This window comes from Dryobates pubescens, chromosome 21, assembly GCF_014839835.1.
Source record: "Dryobates pubescens isolate bDryPub1 chromosome 21, bDryPub1.pri, whole genome shotgun sequence".
Lineage (NCBI taxonomy): Eukaryota > Metazoa > Chordata > Aves > Piciformes > Picidae > Dryobates > Dryobates pubescens.
The window spans coordinates 21542966-21563568 of NC_071632.1; the positions used below are offsets into that span (position 1 = coordinate 21542966).

Below are 20603 nucleotides of genomic sequence, written 5' to 3' on the forward strand. Positions count from 1 at the left end.
AGGAGAAGGAGGAGAGATTACTTACATGTTCTGATTCAAACTTTTTACCTTACTCTGTCCTTTAAGTAGCTGTAAATGCTGAAAACATGAAAGAGCATTTCCGATGTGAGCAGTGTGCCTGTTCCGGTGTATGTGACGCTGGGCAGGATCCAGTGTGCCCGTTCCGGTGTCTCTGACGCTGGGCAGGATCCAGTGTGCCCGTTCCTGTGTTTCTGACACTGGCCAGGATCCAGTGTGCCCGTTCCTGTGTTTCTGACGCTGGGCAGGATCCAGTGTGCCCGTTCCGGTGTTTGTGACGCTGGGCAGGATCCAGTGTGCCCGTTCCTGTGTTTCTGACGCTGGGCAGGATCCAGTGTGCCCGTTCCGGTGTTTGTGACGCTGGGCAGGATCCAGTGTGCCCGTTCCGGTGTTTCTGACGCTGGGCAGGATCCAGTGTGCCTGTTCCTGTGTTTGTGACGCTGGGCAGGATCCAGTGTGCCCGTTCCTGTGTTTCTGACGCTGGGCAGGATCCAGTGTGCCCGTTCCTGTGTTTCTGACGCTGGGCAGGATCCAGTGTGCCCGTTCCGGTGTTTGTGACGCTGGGCAGGATCCAGTGTGCCCGTTCCGGTGTTTGTGACGCTGGGCAGGATCCAGTGTGCCCGTTCCTGTGTTTCTGACGCTGGGCAGGATCCAGTGTGCCCGTTCCTGTGTTTCTGACGCTGGGCAGGATCCAGTGTGCCCGTTCCGGTGTTTGTGACGCTGGGCAGGATCCAGTGTGCCCGTTCCGGTGTTTGTGACGCTGGGCAGGATCCAGTGTGCCCGTTCCTGTGTTTGTGACGCTGGGCAGGATCCAGTGTGCCCGTTCCTGTGTTTCTGACGCTGGGCAGGATCCAGTGTGCCCGTTCCGGTGTTTGTGACGCTGGGCAGGATCCAGTGTGCCCGTTCCGGTGTTTGTGACGCTGGGCAGGATCCAGTGTGCCAGATCCTGTGTTTCTGACGCTGGGCAGGATCCAGTGTGCCCGTTCCGGTGTTTGTGACGCTGGGCAGGATCCAGTGTGCCCGTTCCTGTGTTTCTGACGCTGGGCAGGATCCAGTGTGCCCGTTCCGGTGTTTGTGACGCTGGGCAGGATCCAGTGTGCCCGTTCCTGTGTTTCTGACGCTGGGCAGGATCCAGTGTGCCCGTTCCGGTGTTTGTGACGCTGGGCAGGATCCAGTGTGCCCGTTCCGGTGTTTGTGACGCTGGGCAGGATCCAGTGTGCCCGTTCCGGTGTTTGTGACGCTGGGCAGGATCCAGTGTGCCCGTTCCGGTGTTTCTGACGCTGGGCAGGATCCAGTGTGCCCGTTCCGGTGTTTCTGACGCTGGCCGGGATCCAGTGTGCCCGTTCCTGTGTTTCTGACGCTGGGCAGGATCCAGCCCGTACAAATGAATATCTCCCACTTCAGACTCCCAAAGCTTGACCTCATTAGAGAAATGACCAAGGTCAATGCTCATCTTCTGTAAGGCACAAAGGTGCTGTGAATCACCTAGCTAGTGGCAGCTTCCGACTCTACTTGTCTGAACTATAGAATTGAAGATTGTTCTGAAAACTGACACAGCCTTACATGGTCCCCTGGAAGGAGGAGAGGAGTGAGTGAAATACCAATTCTGGATAAGAAATAAGCACAAGAAAATAGAAGCATGGCTTGTGCTTGGTATTTCAGGATTATGGAGTACTTGGCAAGCATTATATGGGCCACCAGCAGAGGTGAGTGGCTCTGTTCTGTTGGTGATGTGGGCTCACAGTCAGAGGATGTGTGGATCTGCAGCCAAATACTGACATTTGCTGCATGATTTTGTCCGCTCTGCATGGGCAGCTGTCCACCCATGCTGGGCACTGGGATTAGTGGCATTTGGAGGCCAAAGAGAGCTGGTCAAAGAGACCAGGACAAGACACAGGATCTTGGATTTCAGTGTACAGGTTTGAAGGCTGAGAGCTGCTGCATGTGTGTTGATCATGCGCATTTCTGTCTGAACCAGGCTGTGTGCAGTCTGCCTTGTGCTGAGGAGTGAATATGTACAAAGCACTGACAGGAGGCTATAAATCCTGCCTTTGAAAATGGCTAGCTCTCCAGGCCATGCTGGCCCTGTGTCCCAGCTAGGACTTACTAAATGTATTACATGAAGTCTCTTGTGGCTTTGCTGCGCATTGAGTAATCTGTATGGTCACTTCTGAAGCAGAGCTGTGTTGTAACTGTAAAAGCAAATGGACTGATGGCTTTTGTCAGGGCTGTCATTGGTGCTCTCTGGTCCTCAGGCTGGCACATTTGCTAATTCCCCTACTGTTCACAAAATGAAGCAAGACACAATGGGAATTCCTGCAAAACAGTGAATTAAGAAACATTTGCAATAATAATTAGCTTTGTGTCGACTCATGGCAAGGGAAGAACAAGAGCAGAACAGTATCTGCTTTGACTCACTGGCACAAACAAGCAGTCGTGGGCTGTCTGCAAAACTGCTGCTTCCAAACCACTGGCTCCTTCCTGAAAGCCAAACTCAAGTGCTGAGCTTTATCATCATGGGCAGTGACCTTTGCTAGCACCTGCCTGCTAGAAAGGTATCACTAGTTTGGCTTCTAGTGGAGGTGAAAATGAAGACTGCTCAGAAAAAGTTTGCTTCCTTCTATTAGGGATACCTCTTAATTTAATTCCAGCTTCCTTTTTTAAAGAGAAATTAAATAATGTATTGGGGATGTGAAAGCAGTGGCTTCTTTGTGCTTTGAAGTACTAGATTTGAAATCTGAGGGAAAAGGCTACAGAAACTGCAGAATAAACTCATCACTATATGCAATAAATCATGAATCAGAACTGAGGAAGACAAGAAAATGTTTGCACATCTGGCTTACCATGGCAAATTTCTGTGTCTTGATCAAGACTAGTTGTAAACTGGAAATGGAGAGGAGTAAGAAGGACGAGAGTATGGAGATGTGATTTTCCAGCTGCACAGAAGCAAGTGCCTTGAGTCTAGCTGGACCTTGTGGGTTTCTGCCTGCTGTGTTTCACAGGCACTGCAGGCCAATCCTTTCTATGAGAACAGCTGCTGTGTGCTAACATCACTATCATCTGTCACATTAGGTCTGTAATAATGTCATGGACCTTTAGGAGCCTTCAGAGGTGCTAGAGCAGGGAAAAAATGGAATTGTCAGATATTGTGAAAGCTGTGGAGAACAGGGACATTGATTGTGTCTTGAGGTAGTTGAAAGTGTGCAATTGTTTTTCCTTCTGAATTATTTTGTAGGCACTGGAGAGTAGAATCTGAGTCAGCCTTGAGTAAAGGGATACATATCTGCAGTGCTTCATGAGCACTCCATCCTCTTGGCAGCCACCCTTTGTGCACTGCTCCATGGTAATAAGGTCTTCCCTAAGCCTTTTCTTCTCAAGGCTGAACAAATGCAGCACACCCAGCCTTTCTTCATGTGGGAGGTCTGCCAGTCTAAGTTGTTAGGTGCTGTTGTGCTTAGTGAGGTTTGTATTCCCAGGTAAAATAACATTAGGTCCATAACCACCCCCTTAGCAAGAACATAATTGAAAGCCAAGAGGAGACACTGCAGAGAGATATTCGTTTTGGAGGTGTAGGTGAGTTAGTGTCTGCTTTAGACCACTGCCAGCCTGGATTGCAAAATACAGCTGGAGAAGATGCCTTCATTTAACACACATTAGGGCACATAAAACTCCCTTTCTCCTCCAGGGGAGATTTGAAGCAACATTTCACTGCTTATGTAAACCTATCAATAACCATCCTTCAGAGAGCATTCTAAGAAGGGACCTCTCAATGGCTTAATTTTGCAGGGAAGAGTTAAAAATCTGCTGAGACAGAGAAGCTGTAAGCAACTGCTTAATGTTGCTAGAGCGCTCATCACTCAGAGGAAGGTAGTTCACTTTGATCTGCTGTGCTTGCATAGCAGGGTGTTCTGCTGGCTGCCTGAAGAAGTCATTCCTTTCTGTATGCTGTTAAAAGTAATTCGTTTTTATACATTCTACTGGAAAAGCTGAAGTGGTTTTACTGTTGTTTGGGACCTCGACAAAAGATCAGAGTTCCTGGGAACTGGAGCAGAGGTGGTAACAAGGGTGTGGGTTAAGTTGTTGGGAGAATGGCTTATAAGAATCTGTCGGCATACCGAGGCTTCCTTGAGCATCCCATGGCTGACCTTAACGAGGCTTGGGCCCTCGCAGCTTAAGACAGCACTGCCTCTCAGCAGCTGGAAATACGAATGCAGGGCTCTGTGATTTTCGAACGCTGGTGACTGAGCTGTGGTTGAAGGCTCTGAGCTCAAAGTATGCAGAAGTAACTTCTTGGCTGGATCGGTGAATTGAGCACTGCCGTGTCAAGAGAAGAATGTGGATATTGGCATGGAGGAAAGACGCGTTCCCTTCATCACCTTGTTTTTTAAATTCCTCCAAATCAAGTGTGTCAGGTAACAAACCCTGCGGTACTGAAATGCTGGAGCAGCCTTCTGAGCTCAGTGACCGCCCCACTGATGGATTTTTAAAGCCTTTCTGGTCACTCGGCACAGTCATTATGGTAGTGCAAGTCCCTCTTCCCAAGCGCTTACAGCTCCCAGTGTTCTTCCGCAACCATTAGCAGTCTTGTAATTGTTTGAAAAGGAGGATTCCTGCTTTGGCTTCCCCGCGGTAGTTAAGCAGTGTGGGCTGTTCTGCCTTTTGCATCCAGCTGTCAAAGTGTGTGGAGATTTGCATTTGCATGAAGGGTTTTTTGCCCGGAAGAAATCCTATTTTTACAAAAACCGTGGGAAGAGACGGGGCCATTTTGGCATCCTAATCCTTAGTACCCCTGCTCTAAATAGCTACTTGAAAAATCAACATCATGTCTTCAACTCACATTAGGGTCAAATAAAATGATTTTAGGCAGTGCTGAAACGCTTCTGTCACTGACTAGTATAAATAATCTCAGACACAACCCGATTTTTTTTCCTTTTCCCCATCATAAGAGAACAGGAGTTCCAGATTTCTGTTCTGAGCTGGAAGCTAGGAAGAGCTCTGCAGTTACAGTGTGGTGCATGGAAACAAATTTACGGATGGTGGATTTGGAAATCTGTTGCTTTTTAGAAAATTTGCATTTTCTGCCAAACAGATTAATGCATTTGGACTTTTTGGGTTAAACTTAGTAAGGACCAAAGTAATGGGAAAAACCCAAATAGCTGAACTCCGGGATCACAAGCAGGGGAGTTATTTTTGTAGCCTGATTCCTAGAACAATGGCAAAATAAGAAATCTCCTCCTTAGCCAGCGTTTCCATTTCAGAGAGTGCAGGTTTTTGCTTTTGGAAAGCCTGCATGTGTTCTTCTGCCCAGAGGACCAAACATGCTTACAGGCTGATTCAGATAAAGTATTCCAGATTTTGTTTCATACATATATTATATGTTCCTCCTTTAGGATTCCTTCTTCTCTTGCTTGTGTGGTTTTTGTTTTTTTTTTTTCCTCCAAGACATATTCAGGGCTGGGAAAAAATAGGGACACAAATCTGCAGTACACAGTGCTTATGGAAATGTCTGCTTTGCTCTGAACTCCACATTCTAAGCAATAAGTGGAATTACTGCTGTAATTATTTTTCTTTAGGGAACATTTCTGACTCGAGAGATAAAGGCTGTCTATTAAATAACATTTATCAGGCATGTTTCCTTAGGCAGAGTTTTCAGAACTGTATTTTTATCTTGAGCAAGATCTGACTGCACGGTTTGTGTCAGGGAGAGGGAGAACTCCAACAGGCAAATGCCCCATAGGCAACAGGAAAGCAAGTGGAGAGATGAAAGATGAGCTTCCAGCTGCTGCAGAAAGGATGTATACTTCCAGGGTGCCCTATAAGCCTTATAAAGCCATAAGGGAAGGAAAACAACGTTCGGAAGGGTCCTAACAGCCATGAAATTCCAAAAATGGCAAGGACTGCTTTCATCATGTAAAGCCTTCGTTAAAGCTTTAAATAATGAACGAAACTCCTGACACCGGGCATGGAAACCTTCCCTCTTCAGCCAGTCTCTGTTTACTTTAGGATAATCCAGGCCATAAAAGCAGTGGTGTGCAGATGCTGGGCTCTGGGGGAGTTGGGGGTGCCCCAGGACCACACCGTTCTGTGGGCACTCCACACACCGGGGCCTGGCCTGCAGCCAGGCTGCTGGCAGCCACCACTGGTGCGACGTCCAAACCAGAAAGTCCCCAGCGGCGCTTCCCCTGGCTTCAGTTAGGTGTTCAGGGGGCTCCTCAGGGGAGTCTGCTTGCTTTTTTTTTTTCCATTAGAAGCCCAGGAGTGTTTTGGGTGTTGAAAGAATGTGCTGAAGTCTTTGGGACCCGAAAGTAAGTGGGGAAATTCGTTAAGGGGGATTTGAGGGGGAGATACTGAGAGATGTCTTCTGTGTGAAACGATCTGCTGCTCACGTGTTTAAAACTGTAGAATTTCAATTAAGACTAGGAACTTGCACACAGATATTTAATTAGATATTTAATTTCTCTATCAAGAAAAATGGGCAGAAAGTATTCATTTTGCACAAGAAAACTTTCCAAATTCAAAAGCCTTTGTGCCTGGTGTTTAGCAGTGATGATACAGTTTACCTTGTCTGTTAATAGCATAATCTATTGAAATGTTTTTTTTTTACTGTATTAAAGGCCTCTTTAGGAAACATTATAAGCTGTAAAGTACACATGGAGCACTCTTCCTTATCTATCCTTGAAATTCAGCCATTTTCTGCTTTGCTTGCAACATAGAGGAACAAAATGTATCCCTAGGGAAAGAAGAGAATTCAGTATCTGTGGGTAAAATGATCATTGAATACTTTAAGCTGCAGCGTGCTCCCCGAAAGGCTCTTGAGCAGTGCTGCAGTTGATGGTACTCTGTGCAGTGAAGGTGTGGGATCCCATGAATTTTCTACCCAGTGCCATGGTTTGCATTTGTTTCTCTGTCATAGTTCTGAGTAGGTTTCTAAGATGCTTGCAAGGTCAAACATCTTTTTAAAAAGGCATTGCAAAAGAAAAAGTCTCCTGATGCATATTTTGTGTTGGTGTTGCATGAGATATATTTGTGCAGCTTTGATAGCTCTGCATGTGCATCATCCCAAACGAAATCCTTTGTCTCTTGGTGTATTTTTGGGACCAGACAGGGAGACTGTCTGCATCATGAGTGGGAGAAGCAAATGAGTCACAGCTCTCTTCATGAGGAGCTTTGTTTCATTCAAATCCCCCTTGCCAAGATGCTGACACTGAATTTGAGTCATCAGCAATAAACAACTCATACAGAAAATTGAATCTTCAGAGGGCAGAAAATCTGGGCAAAGGCACTCACCGGGAGCCTGCTGGTAGTCAGTGTTTCAGAGGAGTTATTGATTGCATTGTTTCCCAGGGTGGGTTTTTCCGTAAGTGTCCTGAACTAATTCAAGATCCCACCCTGAAATTCCATTTCCAAACATGCATGGGTATTAAAACCCAGCAGCATCAGTCAGGGTGCCAGGTTGCTGAAAATGGAACTGAGCTTTCACTGGACTGGAGAAGGTGTCTGTAGTCCCTGCTATTGTCAATAGCTTTTCACCTGTGCTGTGTCTTAAGAGATCACTGAGAGGTGCTGGCCTCTTCCACAAAAAAAAAAGGAAGGATTTAGGAAAATGTTATCATAAAGTTGGTTTGATTTGGTGTTTCTTTGCCCTGTGTAATCTAATTGAATTTTGCTTGAATACATTTACTGCATATACTGTGGACATGTCCATCAGGACGTGTCATGTTCAGGAGGGGATGATAGATCAGCTAATTCATACTGCAGTTGAAAAGTAACTTGTATACTTCAATGAGTTGAAGCCTTCCACCACCAAAAAGCTGACAGGTTAGTATTTTGCTGGTGACATAAAATGTGCCTTTTTATTATTTACATTTTAAGATTAAATTATGTGGTCAGCCTACAGTGTGATGTACAAATGGGTGGAGCTGACTCACAGAGGGACCAGGAAAGGGGACAGGACAATGGCAACCATTTCAGCATTTGCAGGCAGTTTTTTACTCCTCAAAATGTCTTACTCAATGTGGAGTATCCCAAGGAGCTCTCATTGCCTGGAGTTCCTCCCGTGTTTGTGAGGAGTGTGTGTGCTGTAGTGTTCTCTGACCTGCCTCCCCCAGCTTTGCCTCACCTTTCTAAAGAAATCCAACAGTGCTGAAGGAAAGACAAAACCAGAGCAAATGCTCCAAGGAGATGGTGGCTTTCCTGCAAACAGTAGCAGTTGTGGTGAGCACAGTCGACTGAGCTTATGCTACAGTGTGGCTTTGCTAAATATAGGCACAAAATGCTTCATGTCTGTGGGCACTGATGTAGGAGAGCGTTGCCATCTGCAGCTTGGGCACAAAATACAAACAAGGAGATGGGAGTAGGATTGCAGAGTGCCAGAGCCCTGGTCCTGGACTCAGCTTGGGCAGACAGCCTTCTTTTTTGGGGAACTGGATGGTCTGCAATGGGTGCTGCCCATTGCATTGCAGAAGAGGCATTTACCCTCTTGTGCCTGAAGGGGCTCTGGAAGACTAGAAACAAGAACTGAACTGTTTTTGTGGCAAGGTGATCAGTGTACTGTGTGCCTGCTGGTCAGCAGCCCTAGACAGTCAAATTTAAATAAGGACAGGAAAGTCCTGTGTCCAGTTCTGGGCCCCTCACTTTAGGAAGGAGGTTGACTTGCTGGAACGAGTCCAGATAAGAGCAACAAAGTTGGTGAGGGGTTTGGAACATAAGCCCTATGAGGAGAGGCTGAGAGAGCTGGGGTTGCTTAGCCTGGAGAAGAGGAGACTCAGGGGTGACCTTATTACTCTCTACAGCTACCTGAAGGGAGGTTGTAGACAGACAGATGTTGGTCTCCCAGGCGGCCAGTACCAGGACAAGAGGACACAGTCTCAGGCTGTGCCAGGGGAGGTTCAGGTTAGATGTTAGGAAAAAGTTCTATACAGAGAGAGTGATTGCACATTGGAATGGGCTGCCTGGGGAGGTGGTGGAGTCTCCATCACTGGAGGTTTTCAGGAGAAGACTTGATGGGGTGCTTGGTGCCGTGGGTTAGTTGTTTGGGTGGTGTTGGATTGGTTGATGGGTTGGACGTGATGATCTTGAAGGTCTCTTCCAACCTGGTTTATTCTATGTATTCTATTCTAAAATCAGGGTGAGATTTGCTCACTGTTGCTGAGTTCAGATCTCTCATGCTTGTGCTTTGTGCTCCCCTGCTGACTCTCCAGGGTACACATCTAAGTTCCCCTGATGGTGGAAAACTGCCAGATCACCAGTGGAGGTGAGGAGGAAAAGAGCAACATGTCCAGAGGGAAGAGGCCTCAGAATGCTGATGCAAACAGGAGGCTGCAAGCCTTGGCTGCAGTGAAGTGAATGCAGCCTAGGAGAAAGGAAGTGAGAAGGAGGATGGCCTGGGGACATTCTGTGGGATGAAGCTGAGAAGTAATGGAGCAGGACAGAGTGGAAGGAATGTGCTTGAAGAGTCAGTGGGTTTGAAATTTAAAGGCTTAGGCCCTCTTGCCAAGTCTGCCACTTCTTCCCTGGGTAGATAGGGGGTGGTTATCATTTGAAGTGCTTCACACTGCCTGTCCTCATTTAAAAGTACAGCTACTTTAGCTGGTTCCTTTGTGAAGCACTTGGAGAGGTGCTGCTGAAGAGGGCAGGTGTTACTTTAAGCCCTGGTTTTAGCCGGGAGCAAAAGGTTGGCTCAGGACACTGGCAGAGAGTCTTGGAGAATTTTGCCTCCTTAACACTTGTTGGAACCATCCCCAAGAAAAGGAATGTTTGAAGATGGTTTTGTGTAGTTACTGATTTTGGAGCAGCCCACAGGAAGCTCTGTCTATAGGCTGATGCTGATATAGCATCCATTTACCAGGGTGGGTAGGGTTGAAATGTGGATGTGGTTCTCTTGGCAAATGGTCTTCTAAGTTGAAGGTTGAACATGGGGATGGAAGGGTGTGAACAGGCATGGGTTGCTGTATCTACTTGGACGTTAGTGCCATAGCTCTGCTTCTTTTTGTGGCTTTTGCCCTCCCAGACCCTCCACCTTTCACAAGCATACAAATCCAGTCTTGTGACTAAAATTGCCCTGCGTGATGAGTCCCACAGCAGCAGAGGTCCTTACTGAAGGGCAGGGAGTGTGCTGCTAGTTCAAAACTCCTGTAACTGGAGACCCTGTCACCCTGGGTAGCATTCAGAGTAGCCTAATGTAATACATGCAGAGATGTGTCTGTATCCCTGCTCAAACTGTGGGAAAGAAGAATCTGGACGTCTGAGTTACATTTAAATAAGTTTCTTAACCATTAAAGGTAGATCCAGAGCTCCAGAGCCAGAACTGAATCACAGCTTCAGTGCCAAAGCTGTCCTAAACTTGTGCTGGAGCACAGCCCTGTGAGGAGAGGCTGAGGGAGCTGGGGTTGCTTAGCCTGGAGAAGAGGAGGCTCAGGGGAGACCTTCTTGCTGTCTACAACTCCCTGAAGGGAGGCTGTAGCCAGGTGGGGGTTGGTCTCTTCTCCCAGGCAAGCAGCACCAGAACAAGAAGACACAGTCTCAAGCTGTGCCAGGGGAGGTTTAGGCTGGATGTTAGGAAGAAATTCTTCACAGAAAGAGTAATTGGCCATTGGGATGTGCTGCCCAGGGAGGTGGTGGAGTCACCATCACTGGAGGTGTTTAGGAGGAGACTGGGTGAGGCACTTGGTGCCATGGTTGAGTTGATTAGATGGTGCTGGGTGATAGATTGGACTTGATCTCAAAGGTCTTTTCCAACCTGGTTAATTCTATTCTATTCTATTCTATTCTATTCTATTCTATTCTATTCTATTCTATTCTATTCTATTCTATTCTATTCTATTCTATTCTATTCTATTCTATTCTATTCTATTCTATTCTAAACCCTAACCAGACTAACAGTCTGCTGTGTTCCACATACCTGCTGAACCAGCACTTGCTGTTAGGAAACTTTTACAGTATTTTTTTAAAACCTTTCATTGAAGGAAAATATCCCAAAGTTTCCTGAGGAAACTGCAGACACCAGGAAGGGTCACATTAACCAAAGAGATTCAAGCATTTTTCTCCCTCCCCCCGCCCTCCCCTTTTTTTTTTTTAATATTTAATTGGAAAGTCAGAGTCTTTATGCTGCTGTGTTCTAGTGGATTTCAGTGGTGGATTTGTTTTGGTATGATTTTGTTCCTCTCAGTACTGCTTAGAAATCAGCTAAAATATTTATATTGCAGAAATGATGCAGCAGCAGTTTCAAGTCTTTTGTGCCTTCCATGCTTGATTAGGAAAATCCCATTAATGATAGCAAATGCTAATCAGTGATGTGTTTTGCCAGCCATCACAGGCCGCACATTCTGTATCATCCATTGTTTATTAACCTAATGAAGGTCGTTGTAGCTTCTGAAAGCTCGTGTGACAGCATCTCAAAAGGGTTTTAAAGCTCTGTGCCACCGGACTTCGGTTCTGGAATAAATCAGGGCTGGGTATTTGCTTGTCAGAATGGCTCTGGCATAAATGAGTCTTTTCTGGGTGGAATCATCATCCTGTGCTTTTCATTTGTTCACTGTAACTGTCAAGACAGACAAACAGTGGCTGGGCTGATGGTGCTGCCATTAAGCAGCCAGGAGCCGTCTTTATCCATGTTTTACTGATTTTCCTTTTCTTCTCTTGTCAGGTGACATCACACAGAAGGGATATGAAAAGAAGAGATCAAAATTAATTGGGGCCTACCTGCCACAACCTCCTGGTACGTGTACCTGTGCTCGTGTTGTATGAAGATGTCAGTGTACTGATAGCTGCGCAGTAAACAGCCACCTCTCCGAAGTACCTGTGGCAGAAGCAGAGCTATTGTTATGCAGAAACAGTTTATCCCATCCCTTTCCTGTCTATTTTTATATATGTCTGCTTTGATGTGTGTGTACTTTTTCTGCACATGCTACTGTGGGTTTGGGAGTCACTGGTGGAAAACCAAGTCAGCCTAAACTCAGTAGAGAGGCATTTGTTAGGGGTGATGAACTCCTTGGAGACCTCAGACAAGTAAAGCTTTCTGATCAGAACTATACACAAGAGTGGAAGAGAACCTTGGGGTTTGTACCGTGTTCCATTTCCAGGTTTTCTGTCCAAAACTCCCTTCTGAAGATGCTAGAGAGATCAGCAGCATCCCTAGAGCTCAGCTTGTCCTGGAACACATGAGTGACTGATGCATGCCTGGGCTCGGTGTAGAGGGATAGGTTACATGAACTTGCCCAGAAGGTGCAAAACCCCCTCAATCTCAATTTAATAACATACTGTTTCCTTGAAATTACTTTATATATGAATTCTTCTGAGGCACTGAGTTGTGAAGTCCAACACACAGTTGTGTGGATTGCTGTGAGCGTCCGGTTTGTGCCAGCCTCACAGGAGTGTGCCCCACACACTCGTGGCATTTCACTCTCCCTTTGGAAGTTCCTTGTGGGCTTGGTGTCCTCTGAGCCCTGCTTTTATTGAGGGCCTGGAACTATCTTCCTCCTTCCTTGCAAAATCTTGCCTTGCTGGAGGAGCTGATGGTTTTCTATTTGAACTGCTCACATGAGGAGGCACTGCCCTGATTTCTTTTCTTCAGCTCTCTCTCTATTAGCTAGCTCTGCAGCTATTTTCTGCCCTAGCTGTGTGCCACTGGTGGGAACTCCACAAAAGAGCTCAGTGTTGCAGACACCTATGTTTTCTGAAGTAATACAGCCTGCTTTGAGGGTGTCCATGACATTTTCCAACCATTGGAGACCATTAGAGAGTGAAACAAATCGACTCAACTACAATAGCTGGGGTGCAGTTATTAAATGTCTGGGTATTTCTTGGTCTGACCTGCCTGTCAGGCATTCAACAGTCTTCATAGCATGTTCCCATGAGACTTGGGCTTACTGAGTTATGGAGAAGCTTTTACCTCACAATGATTCTCAAGGCAGTGGTGTGGTTGGTGCTGGATTTTGTTTGTAGTTAGTTGTAGCTTTTTCTCCTTCATACAAGAAAATAGCAACTTTTTCTCCAGAGAGCTCATAGTCTCCTGGTCAAACTGTATGCTTAGCTGAAACTGCTGAGGATCCATCATGCATGTAATGATGAAAGACAGAGGGTGGAGAAGCCTCTGACTTTTGTCTTTCAAGGTCTCTGTTATGTCACTGAAGAAGTTTTGCAGTGTAACAGGAAGCAGAGGATCACTTTGAGCCAGTCCTGTAGTGAGGTCCATCCAGTAATTTGAAGAGGCTGTGTCTCAGGATAAAGCTGATTTAATGATGTTTTAAAGATGGGAGGAAATGGAATGAGTGGTTCCTACTCTACCACTGTGCAGAATGTCCTGCACTGGGGATCTGGGGTATGGATGAGTGGAGGAAGATGATAATAGGATGAAGAGGAAAAGCACTGAAGTATTGTCCACTGTTTTCTTATCCACACACCAGGATCAGTCATTTAGCTGATGGCTAAACAAATTATTTTGTAATAGTGGAAGATACTACTTCTACTGTGGAAAGGGTTTGCCTCCAGAAAGTTATTCTTTGTGCTTGAGTCTTTGTTGTCTATGTACTTTTTGTTTGTTTTGTTGTGTTGCCTTCTGCACAGGGCTTGAAACAGTGCAATTTGATATTCTTCTAAGACTTTACTCATCTGAGCAACTTGAGGTCCCTGCTCACTAGGAAGGGAGAGATGAATCCTTCCCAAGAAGGCCTTTTGAAAGCCTCTATGAATATCTCAACAATCCCATACATGACCAATTAGTCTTTTGCTTCTGTGTTGTAATCTGGCTCGATGGAGGACCGCAAGACTTTATGAGCTTTGGTGGTTTGGATCTCGCTTTTAAAAGGCAACAGATATTGCAGAGACACTTAAGGCCCAGCCTGGAAACAGACACGGCTCTCTCGTTGGAACTGGAGGCAGTGGGGTAGGGCAGAGCTTTGCGTTCTGCGCCGGCGTTCAGGAGCATCAAGGAGGTGTGAAGGCAGTGCCCTGCGCCGGGACGGCAGTGCCCTGGCTGCACCTTGCTGGCAGCTGAGGCCCATGTTGGCAGCCTGGAACACGCCTGGGCCTGCCAGCATCCCGTGGTGTCTGTGCGTGTGTGCGTGTGTGCTCTACTGCATGGGGGCTGCAGCTCCATTCCTTGCTGTAACAGATGAAACAAAACTAGACCTGAATTAATTAGTTTTTTTCAACTTGTTACAGCAGCGAATGGAGCTGCGGCGGTGCGGTGCAGACTGCAGCACAGTGAAGGAGCTGCCAGAAGAATGCTCCGCACTGCCAACATTGGTGTCTGTGACATCCGGGAAGCGGCCGCTAGAGAGAGAGCAGCCAGCACGGCAGGAACTCGGCCTCTCTTTTATTTTCGTTTTGGTGAGCACAATGAATGTCTCTTTTCCAGTCCGTATCTGTCTGTAACTGCCTCATCTGGAAGCCCCTGGTAGATGCCCACACCGATGCGGTAGACTAGGAGCCGATGGTGACTGGGCAGGACGGCCAAAGAGCATCTGAGGCCATTACTGACTGACCTGTCTAAGGCTGACGTGATGGGAAGGGAGAAGGAATAGTCCTTAGGAACCTGAGAGCGTGGTAGGCTCTCTCTGGCTTCCATGGTGTGCATACTTCAGAAGAGGCTTTATGCTACGAGCTGGTGAAACACGGGAGAGCGTTGGCATTGCCTTTTTACAGAGCTCTGGGTAGGTCTGAGCCCAGCAGAACCCAGAGGAAGATATAAAATTGTAAGCACCCCTAATTCTGTGCAGTTCTCAAGCAGAGATCTCTGCCTGATCTCTGCTCACACTCAAACTGTGCAGGAACAGGATAAGGCTGATAGAGCAAAGTGGAGGAAGAACTTCCTGAAGGGCTATGTGTCTGTAGTGTGGACCAGCAAGGCCCTTCAGCAGATACCCGTTCTGCCTTCTGGAGGATACCTGTGGCTGGTGGCAGGCACCCTGCTCCTACTTTCTGGGTTTGTAGCAATTCTACAGGGGATTCACAGCCCCTTAAGACAGCATATTCTCTCTTTGCAACCATGTGAGCACATGGAGGACATCATACAGCTTATGTGCTTGTCCCCACTCCCACAAGGCAGTCCAGACATGAGGTAAGAGATGGCTAAAGGCAAGATAAAATCTGCAGTTCCACCAGGACAAGAGGGGCCTGTAAAAGAATGAGAAACCTTTCCTTGCTCATTTTCAAACCAATTCACTGTAATACTGTGGAGGAGATCCATCCTGGATCCTGACTCTACTTTGTACTTCTCTTACATGGGGCTGCTCTGAGTCAGTTCCCTCAGTCTGCCATGACTAGCTTCCTCTGCTCAAAAGTTCTTCAAAATAGGAATGATTAAATTTAAATTGCAGCTTCAGGTTTAACAGAATTAATGATATAAAATCACCTCAGTGTGAAATGTAGGCAGAAGGCTTGTCCATCTCCATGTGGGAGCATACATCCATATGCATCGGGGTGCTGTCATTTTAGGAGGGAAGAGCTGTTGTTTTTCAGGAATGGGGTTCTCGAAAGGTGAAGCTGGGCAGCCATGTGGGCGATGCACTGCGAGGTGATGTGGGAATCCACTCTTAATTTTGACAGGACAAGCCCAGAGAGTATCTTGCCACACATGCTGCACAGAAAACATGCAGTGAGTCTGGCACATGGGGGACCTGCTGGACATGCTGCATGTCTGCAGGTTGCATGCACAGCAGGTCTGACACATCCAGATGCTGCAGAGATTGCTCATATGCAAAGGACATCTGTGCTGTTCCAGAGAGGCTGTCGAACATCCAGGAGTGTGGAGCGGACGTGCTGTGTTCCGCAGTGTCAGTGGAAGGAGGGGCAGGAGGAGCCCCCTTGTTCTGTCCCATTCAATCCCCACCTGTTCCACTTAGGCAGGCAGAAGTACAGCTTTATTTCCTCATCCTCAGGGTGTCAGCTTGTGGCAGGAGGTGCTCTGTGTGGAGCAGTTTTTCTCTTAGCCTGCCTGTATGTCAGACATCTAAAAATCATGGTAGGTCCGGACCTCGGCGTCTGCCTGTGGATCCCAGTCTCTTGTGATGTGACCTTTCTCTTGCTGCCTCTGTGCCGCTGTGACAGCCAGTGTAACCACTCACTTGCAGACGTTGTCTTCTTGAAGATTGTCTTGATTAGCTCAGTCAGTTCTGGTAAGGTAACAAGTGGAGAGCTGCACGCACACTACCAAAGGAAAGGCCTCCCCCGTAAGCTGTGGGCTTCCCGATTTGCTTGCAGTCTTTTGCCAGGAAATTTGATTATTTGTTCACAGAACAGAGATGACATTATCAATTAAGCTTTGCTTCTAACAACTTAGACATGGGTGGTTCATTCTCTCTTAATCAAGTGCTGTGTCTTCACCGGGTTACTTTCTGTAATTTCCCGTCACTGGAACCACCAGCACAGCTCTATTTGTAGCATAACTGTCAGACCAGTCACCAGTGCTTTATCTGTTATGGCTAATAAACCTGTGAGATGCAGGGTTTCAAAGGCACCTGCTGCTCCTTTCACAGGCCCAGAGACAGAGCACTCCACCTCCTGCTGCCAGACCCCCAGCAGCAGGGGAAGGTTTGAAGCCATGCAGTGCAGAAGAGACAATGCATTAGTGCAGGAGATCTCCTTGCCCTAGGAAGAAACAATTTTCTGTGGAATTACAGCCCCTGTTTTCTGTAGCCTCTGTTACTAACATGACATAGACAGACATATCTGTAATCTGTGCATCCATTAGCACGCTTTCCTGTGTCTGTGTGTGCATACATTTGCTTTCACCTGTTGCTAGGCCTTTGGGCACTCAAAGTAAACTTGGCAATTGCAATTTCATTTTCTCTTTCACAGACATGACTTAGATCGCTTAATTACTTGGGTTGCAAGAAAATGTTAAGACAAAGGTAGATCTGGAACTGGACAAAAAAACCCTCCTCATGTATTCACATTGTTAACAGCAAGAATTCCTGTCACATCTGCCTTCCTAATCCTTAAAGACCTTGCCCAGGGATAGCCATGCTGCAGCATGGACTGAGAGCCCAGGCCTGGCTGGAGGGTGCCTGGGCTGCACGGAGGTGGTTCTGAGAGCAGTGTGGCAGATGTTACACAGATGAGAGATCTGCACACAGATGAATGCTTAGTTAGTCGTGGGGTTTTAAAAGTTTTGGTTTGAATGAATGGCTGCCTTGCAAAGCTTGCTTTGGCTAAAAAGGAAAGTTCTGAAAGCATCTGAGAACCACCTCTTGGTGCCATCACTTAAAGCATGGTGGCTACTGCTTCGCTTTTGCCATGCTGCCCAGGAGCCCAGTTACTGTTCCACACATCCTTGGACTGATGATGGCACCTGAGTTTCCTACCCTGCAGTATCAGCTCTTAATAGTAAACCTTGTTCAAAATTCACCCTCCCTTCAACGACTTTTCACCCTAAGGCCAAGAATGGGTGCAAAGGAAGAAATGAGAGCATGGAATTAGTAGTGTGAGCAGCAGTTCCAGCACTCAGCATGATGGGGGAGGATATTTTTAGTACACATTAGAGTTGGGGTGTTGAAGTTCATGGAAACCATCTATGAAATATAAGAAGATAGGAGGAGTCATGAAGATGTTGGTGTAAAAATCGGACAAATTGCTGAGAGATGTCTGAGTCAGATGTGAGCCATGGAGGGTGGAAAGGACATACACCACTAAGGGCTGTGGAACAAAGCTCCTGTGCTGGAGCCATTGGAGGCATGGGAAGGTACCCTGTAAGATGAGAAACTGCTGGAATTCACAATGCTGCCCGAGTCTGTTTGCAGTGTGTTGTGACCAGCACATTGGTGAATGTGTTTGCTATGTGGATTTTTACATAAGCTCCTAAAAGAATCTTCAAATGGCACTGTGTCACTGCGGGACTGTGTAAAGTGGAAATCAAATATCACATGAGGATTGGAGCTGTATTGTGGTATCCAACATCACTGGAGAGGAAAAAGAAGCCCCCAGCTGCCATGCTAAGCTTGAACTGAAAGCTAGAGCTTTCAAGGGAATGTTGAAGGCAAGACGGAGATTGTAATAAGGAAAGAGGATGAGTCTGAGGCGAGTGCATTGTTTGACATCAGAACCAAGTGCAGCAGCGGGAGTTGCTGGGTTCATCACAGCTCTTCTCATGGGACACACACTGTAAGTTAGTTTTAGAACAATAAATGTAGCTTGTGTCTACCAAGCTTGTGCCTTCTATTTCTTGTCAATTAGACACTGCAGCTTTTTTAGATTCAAAAATTTGACACAGACATAGGGATAAGAGTTACATGAAAGCAACTTGTCAGCTGTCATTAAGGACACTATTGTCCTCTGTTGGAGAGGGCAATGCAGCTATTGCCACGTTAACAGCACATAGTACTGTAATTTAGCTACAAAAAGAAGTAATGAAGAAGGGAAGAACAAAGAAAGGAAGGAGGAGATTAAAAGTAAAAAAAAAGAAGGAAAGAGGTGAAGCCTCCTTCCAGCTGGCAGTTTTGTGCTTTCCATGCACTTAAAAATAAAACTATTCAGCTTGCAGTGGTGTTGCTTAAATAGCTTTACTGAGGCTCTTGCATTTTTAGCTACATACAGTCTAGGCAGGATTCAGATTGCAGATTAGGATTTGTAGATTGGTAGATCTGCATTGTCTGCCTGTGAACCTGGTATTTAAGCTCCCATTCTTATGTGAGGAGACACAGTGTCTCGGTCCGGAGAGGGAAGGAGACTAGTTCTTTTGAATATTCCCGTGCTGTGAAATTAATCGGCACAAACGAGGCCAAAATATCAACAGCTAGACTATTTATTACATAGAGAAAATGGAAATAAGAAGGGGAGAGAGAGAAGATAGAGAGGGAAAGAGAGAAGAGAGAGAGAGAAGAGGAAAGGAATCATATTACCACACCCCTCACCCACCCCAAGACAGTTTGAGTCTGTGGAGGAGAGGTGCTGCATGAGGTGCTGGGTTTGTGCTGAGGCTTTGGCTGGAGATGCGATGTGATCCCTCTGGGCAGCCTGGGTCTGTAGAGAAAGGGTACTGAGGCTTTGGCTGGAGAACAGATGAGGTCCCTCTGGGCAGCATGGGTCAGCTCCATGAGTAGAGGACATGGAGAGAGGGTTCAGTCTGCTTCCTTCCTTCTCAGCGGCATGGTCCTCCTTCAGCGTTTTTCTCTCTGCGTTTTTCTTCCCTCCATTGCAGTTTTCTTCCTCTGCGGTTTTCTTCCCTTCTGAGCCAGTAGTGGTCAAGTCTTTTATACAGTTTTTAGTCCTTAGGTATGTGTCCAAGCATTGTCCCTCAGGAATTCAGGAGCCAGGAAATCATAAGTATCCAGATATCGTTCCCCAGGAAGTCTTTCTGTGTATTCATGTGAGTTTGGACAGTGGTCTGGATGGAGTGGGGGGGGGGCCTCCGCCTCCTTCCTCTCCATCTCCCTGCCTACCCACTTATCACACATCAGGAGACAGGTGGAGAGTCCATTGACTAATCACCCTCCCTTCCTGGGGGTATCTGATAGCTGTCTTGAAGGCGTGATGGCTGGGTCCTTGGGTCATTGTTATAGGCCAGCTGCAGTCCAGTGTTATCACGATGCAATCGCAAGGTGATTTGCATCCAGGATTGGTACTGTGTGGGCAAGCAGCAAGTGATTTTATCTTTGTTGAGTCACACCAGGAGTAGACTCTTACACACAGTTAATTCAGGTGATGAAACCCAGAGAGCTTTTCAGCTTATTCTAAAGGAGATACCTCCACTGACCACCTGCATAGCTCTCACGGCTTCACTGGGCTCACAGAGTTTCCTACAGATTGGTGTCTAACATGGTTCAGGATTTCCTGCAGTATTAGAGGCATCTGCACAGAGCCAACACACGGAAAACGGGGCTTAGAAGGGCCATGCACCATTCTTGTCAAGCCATGTGTCAGAATCGTTCAGATTTAGGTTGGAAAAGACTCATTGGACATCTGGTCAGACTCCTGAGTCCTGACCTAGGTCTTTTTCACACAGAGAGTTTGGTGTAGACAACTAAACCACAGTTTCTGAGCCTGCAAGCTGAATGCCACTTCAGCAGCATTAGATGAATGAGCTAATGCTTGTATTGGGAATGAGGCTGTTTGCTCCAGGGCAGCTGATAATGCTTATGTGTAATGTGGTGAGCAGAGGGCACTCATCTCTCAGCCTTCATATAAAATCTCTGTGTTCTGGGCATGTATATTCTGCTGAAATTCCTTACAGCTCCCGAGGAGTCAATCATCGGTGCTAAAATCATGTTTGCCTTTCAAAGGCCTACTTTAACTGCCGGGCTGGGGCAGACAGTGGCATTAGGAAGAAAGAATAATGCTAGCTGACAGTGCCTGTGATTGTGTCCATGCACAAGGCACCAGAGTGGCACTGTCCTTTCCATGATGAAAGCCATTTGTTGTTGTACTGCGTCTTTGAACGTGGGACTGCATCCAAGCAGGACCTCTCTGAGGCTGTACGCCACCGCTCCCAGCCATTCACAACTGCACCTGGGTGAAGCTGCACTTGGACAGCACTGGCACTTAGCTCACAGCCTTGTGTGCTTCTCAGAAAGCTGCACCTTCCAGGGCTTGAGTTATGTTCAGAAATAGAAGTGAACAAAAAGAAGATGCTTGTTACTGTGTTCTGTTGC

At 46.8% G+C, this 20603-nt stretch overlaps 1 protein-coding gene across 4 annotated transcripts in view; it reads left to right on the top strand.

Annotated features, from left to right (window-relative positions):
- Window positions 1-20603, top strand: part of DIP2C (disco interacting protein 2 homolog C) — a 225894-nt gene that overhangs the window by 112908 nt on the left and 92383 nt on the right. For 2 of the 4 annotated variants that reach the window (XM_054171424.1, XM_054171425.1), the window contains exons 2-3: window positions 11663-11734; window positions 14179-14346. In XM_054171424.1, the coding sequence (XP_054027399.1) occupies window positions 11663-11734; window positions 14179-14346 (240 nt within the window). The remainder of the gene's footprint in view (window positions 1-11662; window positions 11735-14178; window positions 14347-20603) is intronic. The other 2 variants (XM_054171426.1, XM_054171427.1) reach the window with 1 other exon arrangement.